Source organism: Odontomachus brunneus, unplaced genomic scaffold, assembly GCF_010583005.1.
Source record: "Odontomachus brunneus isolate Ranch 3 - 2012 unplaced genomic scaffold, Obru_v1 Obru_scaffold_103, whole genome shotgun sequence".
NCBI lineage: Eukaryota > Metazoa > Arthropoda > Insecta > Hymenoptera > Formicidae > Odontomachus > Odontomachus brunneus.
The window spans coordinates 127799-134773 of NW_022639553.1; the positions used below are offsets into that span (position 1 = coordinate 127799).

Here is a 6975-nt window from a genome sequence, read left to right on the forward strand (position 1 = left end):
TCTCTCTCTCTCTCTCTCTCTCTCTCTTTCTCTCTCTCTGTTTTTCCTTCTTACTTTCTACTTTTTATTGTTTTCTTCTATTCTATCTTCAACGTCTCTTTTATGTCTTTGTCTTCTTTCTTTCTTCCTCTTCCTTCTTTTCCTTTTTCCGACGCACAGCTGTTAGTTACGCCATTGTTGCAACCACGATTCCTGATCACTGACGTGTTTGTGCCTTCGGTGTAGCATTGAACGCCGTTGATACACCTCCACTTTCCAATTTCTTGATGATATCTTATCGGCAGAAACGCCAGACGGGCGAGGTTTTCCCGATGTGCGAATACTGTAAAGATGTTTTCTTTTTTTCATAAGCATTGACAAATGCTAGGAGGAATCTCAGTGTCTTTAATATTAATGTGATATTTTTCTTAAATTTTCGATCCTTCAGCTTTTATCGTGCACCGTTATTGCAAGATTTATATTCGCAAGATCGTCGCGCGTGCCATGAAAATATCATGCGCGACACACAGCAAATCGAATCAGTGTGATACACGCTTTTCCTTCCAGTAGAAACTTCGCAACAGCGAAGTGACACAATATTCGAACACATGAACATCTTTAAATATTAATGGACAAAAGCTTGACTAGTTAGTTCCAACTAAATTTTATCGTTCCGATCGATTTCTCTAAATATATTTATTCAAGCTAGTAAAAAATTTATCGTATTTGTCAAATAAAATAGAACACGGAATTATTCAACAACGTCGGCACGGAATTGTTTTAGACGTCTGACAAGAACTTCTTATTTCCTTTTTAATGCTCAAGCTTTCTACGAGAATTTATTAGAAAAATAAAAAATCTCTTACAGCAACCTAATAAAATAAAATGTTCTAATAAAAATTAAACCTAATAAAAATTAAATGTTCTTTTTTTCATTTCTTTGTTGTTATTGTCTATTGAAATTAAAATGAGCTTTTAGTTGGCATTTAAAAATTCAAAAGAAGTGAGTAAGACAGCAAGTATCTGTTTTTCCTTTAATACTTCCTATGAGAAAATATAATAGAAAAATGGCAATGTTGTTTTGCATCAACCTAATAAAGGATTAAACGTTCTTCTTTCATAACCTCTTTGCTATTATTTTCTATCAAAATTAAACATTTTTAAATAGAATTTCAAAATTCAAAAGAGAAAAGAAGGAAATAGAAAATTTCTTTTTAATATCCAAACTTACTGCGAGAGTAGAATAGAAAAGTAACAAACCTTTTGATTAAACCTAATTGACCAACCTAATAAAACATTAAACGTTCTTCTTTCGTAATCTCTTTGTTATTATTTCCTATCAAAATTATAAATGTTAATAGGATTTGAAGATTGAAAAAAGATGGGAAAGAAGAGGGTCCATATTTTTCCTTGAATATTTAAATTTTCTACGAGAACAGAATAAAAGAATAACAAATCTTTTGCACTTAATAAAATAACGAGAAATCGGAGATTCGGATAAATCTATAAGCGATTGCAAATGCAATCTTGTACATAATTACGACTATCCTCGCCTCATTATCTCCGTTATCGAACTTAAACTTGAAAACGTCATAGAAAGACATAGATCCAATCCTCTTCGCAGAAAACTCCCCTAGGCATGCACGCATCTCTCGCGGATACTACTTTTTCGATTACATTCGAGTCGCGATTACCGATACGATCACGAATGCGACTCGCGTCTGCGAACGAGTTCTCGACCCTCCGCGGCGCTGAACAATATTGATAGCTACGGTTTCTTCGTCGGGGATCCCATTAGGGAAACTTCTGAAGGCTTCCAGTGGGCCGCGTGCACCCCGCACGACGCACACGCGGCGAAGTTGGCCGATTTAATTTTCTAAATATTCATGGTATACAACCACCACGTCCCTCCGGTGAGCGAGGCCGCGCGGCGCGCGCGAGAGAGGCGGCGCACCATAAATATTCTATCTCGCGCCCCGCAACTTCAAACGAGAGACGAATATGGGATATCTCAGCTGGGGTCCGCCTCACCTGGCGTATACACATCAGACGTAACGAAATATTAAATTATACCATCATCCATGCAAATTGGAGATTCCCGCGCGACGAATGCGAGACAGCCGCTCGCGATTCGAAGACTCTCGCGACGTCTAACAGCACAACATTGACCGACCGGATGCGGAAGGCGCGGCGGCGACGATTCGCGACGCAGCCGAACGCGAGTTATCCATTTAGTATTCGTTAATAAAGATCGATCGATACAAAGGTAAGGGTGGCTTGGGCAGGACGTTGAAGTCGAGGGAGCAAGATAAATTTACATTTTCACTACGAAACATTTGCAGTTTCTTTATACTGAGAGGAAAAAATATCTAAAAAATAAGAAAATGTTTCTCCTGCTGGGTATTAATAACACATTTTCTTACATTTAAATTCTTTTTCATCTAAATAAAATAAACAATTACTTTCGTGAAAAGCTTTAAAGATTTTAAGAAAACGTACACTGAGAAAAAGAAAAATACTTGAAAACTCATTTGTGGGATATAAAGTTTATTCAGAGAGAAATAAACTTTATATCCCGCAAATATATTTCCAAGTATTTTTTTCTCAATGTGTATGTTTTCTTATTTGAAAAAGATTTTCTGATACAAGTAAATATGTTATTAATACCCCAACTCAATAAGCTTTTTTTATTTCTTAGATATTCTTTCTCTCAGTCTACAGAAAAAAGAAAAAGGGAAATATTTTCTCGACACAACGGGATATCGTACAGAATATTTCGGTCCAAGTTACGAGGCTCGGGGCCGTATAAAAGGTAATTGACATATTCGAGCGCCTTTCTGACCGTCGACAATTTCGCAGGCCGCAAATCTCGACTCGCAGCGCGCCTTGTCGGTCGATTCTTCGCCGGCTGTAACCAGCATCCGAACTTCGGTTTATCGATTCGATTCCACGAGAAGCAATCTCGGCTCTCGCATCGAGGCGCTATACCTCGTGCCGAGAACTCCCGAGCAGTGTCCCAAATTTCGCGATATATCCATGGGCTCACACAGGCCGCGCTCCGTAACGTGCTGACGTGTACAGGATGCGGGGTGTTTGGAGAGAGTGAGAGAGAAAGAGGGAGAGAGCACAGGGAGCATACAGGGTGCAGGCTGCGTACGCGATGCATCGGTTACGAGCGCCCTTTGTGCGCGTAATAATCGTTGCATTATTCGATTCCAATCTGGTCTTGGGGTCATTTGTATTGATTTATTGAGCACCTACCTATTCGGTGATTGTGGACACGTACTTGCCGGGGAGAGAGAGAGAGAGAGAGAGAGAGAGAGAGAGAGAGAGAGAGAGCGCGCTTCTTTCTCTCTCCCTCTCTCTCTTGTGCGCGCGCGCATACGCTCACTCACTCTTCATATACGTGTCCTCGTATGAAACGCGACCTGCTGTACACTGCACCGCGCGATGAAAATGTCAAATGTCCCCGTTGCCACGCGCGTTTTTCACGACGTCGTGATATTATTTATTTAATTGTAAAAACCGAAATACACACGCTCGGATAACGCGACGCGACGCGGAGTGGCGAGGCGCGTCAATTTTCGTCAGGCCCGAGTGCACTTTGACGCAAAACGCCTGAGGACTGCAAAATCTTATAACGTCAAGCGACCGTGTGACGTAGCCAGTCTCAATGGGTCCTTAACAATGGCCAAGGGCGACGAAAGTTAGCCAAGGACAGGGATGGAACGCGAACAAAGAGACTCGAGAAATAAGACCCTCCCTTTAATCGACGAAATTTCCTCGATTAATTTTAATAAGAAGCAAACAGTATCTGTTTCTTTTTCGGTACACAATGATATTTGCACAGGATGATGTCTCTGATAGATTTCAAACAGATGCTTCCGCGCGAGAAAAGTTCCAAGGTTGGCCGTATCCTTGTTATAATCTCTCGATATTCAACGTTAAATAGCATACTAATTAAAAGTTCCGCGGAAATGAAGTCCGCTCGAATTTAAATAAGCAGTAAGTCCCGTTATTTAATTAACGGCGACAGAATAAAGCTCGCTCTCCGCGTCTCCGATAGCTCACAATCCGGATCGACGATGTTCGGCACCTTGGAATTTGAATTACGGAGAAATCGAGTTTGAATTAACGAAAGAATCTGCCGTTCTACAATGTCCTACACACACACTATAGTTTTCTTTTTTCATATAAATCCTTTTCAAATTTACTATATATTTACAGCAGACCAGACGTTAGCAAGGTCTATCTTCCTAAGAATACATAGTAAATTTCGCAAGAAACATAGCAGATTTCGTTAGAAATATAGCAAGTGTTTTAATAGCCCATTTCAGTTTCTAAGATATAAGTAGTGCATATGACACGAAAGGGTAGTGAATTATTGCAGAATGTCGACCCATTCCTCGGTTACAAGATCCTACAAGAGAGAAGGTAGTAATATGAAACAGAGTGGTATGAAACTTTCTGAAGACTGATCTTTTAAACAATTGCTGCGATCTGTCAGTAACTAAAATAAACATAACCATTGTTCTTATCGATGACCAGAGCTCTGACGTTAATTAGTCAAGTTGTTTATAGTAGTTGTTAAGAAAAATCGTTTTTCTTCTCATTAAAACTTTTCATAAGGTAAGATTCAAAAAAGTTTTTCCTATTTTAATCGATAAATCTAACATATTAGCTATATATGTGTCGATGTGTAATAATAAGATAAAACCTCAAAGAGTTGTTTGGAAATATTTTTCCTACTTTGAGATTCGTTGTGTCGTTTAAAAAATAGCGAGAAGTGATAATATGGAACAAAGTGCTCCATATTACCACGTTTTATGTAATGGATGTGTGAAAGTGGTGTTTTTATTTACGACTTTTGTTCACAAGCTTAGAAGATTTCTACATAACTTGTCATGTTGAGCTTAATTTTCATAATTTTTATAAGAAAATTTTTTACTTTCATTTTTATAACTCATGATTTTCATATTCAAAGGGATCAATAAAAAAGATAATTTTATAAAAAATAAGCTAATTCTTATGCCTGTTTCATATTACTACCGCATTTTCCAAAACAGTTTTTGCACTATGTTAAAAATAATATTGTGCTCTTTGAAGTTTCCTTTTTATTTTTCATAATGATTATATGAATCATTAAACACAAGTATCATCGATGTTATGTTGTCAGCTCAATCATATGGTATATTATGTAACTGTTACTTTGTTATAATAAAGTAACAGTTACATCATATATCATATGATTGAACTGACATTATAATATGGATGATACTTTGTGTTTACTGGGTATATTGTAAGAGATATATTTACTAATAGGCTTTCGACAATTATTGATGCAATTATTGCATTTAATATTGTACTTTTCGTCTAAAAAAAAAAGTGGTCCGTATACCTCCTGCAATTTTTACTATAAAATTCTCCGTTCGTGTAAAGAACGAAACGCAGGAGAGTTTCAAACTCAGTTACCGTTAACCAACATTCGAGCCGGTCGCATGATCGCAACTATTTCCTCTCGGCGGAAGAGTAATTTGCCCGCGGTGTCCCTTAGGTCAACCCGAAGGAATTTTCGAAACAATTCGTCGCCGCTGCCGATAGATCGAAGCAGATCGAACTCCAATAGTAAAGCGACCAGGGCGAGTGGGTAATATATATTTGCGTTTCTACATCCGCACAATTCTCACTCGTGCACACCGCGAGCACGCCGTCTCGCTTGTAAGTAGACGATAAAACTGCTAGAGAATAGAAATGGGAGAGAACGGCACACGCGAGTCGCGCTTTAAATCAATGTAAACCCTGGAAGCGGCGGAAACTGAAACTCTCTTCCTCTCTTCCCGGGTTCTTCGACTTTAAAAACGAACGCGCGAGGAGAGTCGCGCCCGCGAGTCATAAAAGCTTAAAAAAGTGCGCGGTCCCCGTGGAATTTTAATTACCGGAGATTTCCCGTTCGGCTCTTTTTCTCACTTTATCGTCCCCCTCGTAGCCCGTAGTCCCTGCAGTCGCGGGGACAGGATAGAGCCGGGTAGTGTCAAAATTTACGAGCGACCAAGATTTCCATTCGCGGTGCCGTAAATTCAATTCGTTCGAGTTCTCTACGTTAACAGCGTACGGTGGATGTAAAGAGATGGATGCCGGCTCGACAACGTGCAGAGACGCGTGTAGTAACGTCTAGGCGCGCAAAAGAAGAAAAAGGAAAGAGGAAAAGGGACGAAAGAAAAAAACAGTACCGTCGTTGGCCCGATAAATTTCGCCTAATAAATCGCGAGAGCGAATGGTCAATTTGTTGCGCGATTGATCTCTATTCGAGTGAATTCTGTTCGAATAAATTTCGCAGCAAAAAGAGAGAGATGGTTCTCCTCCCTACATCAAGAAAAGAATGTTCACTATTTATAATTATCATTACTACAAATTATGATCAACACAAAACTATTCTTTTTTATTGAATTCTACTATGATGTTAATCATAATAATCTTATATGCATGTCATTACTACCCATTTTGCATTGAAATAACAAAAAAATATAGTTAAAGCCAACAATAACTGTCAAATTTAGTTAGATTAACTATGTTTTTTCTCTCAGTACTCAGTACTTTCTTAAACTTTCTTCTACTGTACTTTATAAAAGTGTTTGATATTTGTAACTATAATCGCGCAGTGAAAGACTTGATAGTGATAGTCAAGAGAACCATTTTTGCAGTAAAATGTTACTAATATAATATTAATGAGAGAGACGGTAACCATATAAGCATGTCGTTACTACTACTTTTTTGTCAGATCAACAAAAAAAATAGAGTTGTGCCTGGAACTAACTACAATTGTAGTAACATGTTAATGTTGCAATGGAACATGTTAGTACAACGGAACATTTAGTAACATATTAATGTTACAATGAAACAATTTTTCTCTCTGCATCTCTCTCGTTGCTATTCTCCCTCCTCCCCTTCTCTCTCTCTCTCTCTCTCTCTCTCTCTCTCTCTCTCTCTCTCTCTCTC

The 6975-nt window shown here is 38.6% G+C and overlaps 1 protein-coding gene across 6 annotated transcripts in view; it reads right to left on the reverse strand.

Moving 5' to 3' along the window:
• The window catches only part of LOC116848991, a 201010-nt gene that overhangs the window by 113067 nt on the left and 80968 nt on the right, over positions 1-6975 (reverse strand). For 3 of the 6 annotated variants that reach the window (XM_032825698.1, XM_032825699.1, XM_032825696.1), the window contains exon 5: positions 112-322. The exons of the other annotated variants lie outside the window; for them this stretch is intronic. In XM_032825698.1, the coding sequence (XP_032681589.1) occupies positions 163-322 (160 nt within the window). In that variant the 3' untranslated portion in view covers positions 112-162. Of the gene's footprint in view, positions 1-111; positions 323-6975 lie in introns of those variants that run through there. 6 annotated transcript variants of the gene reach the window in all.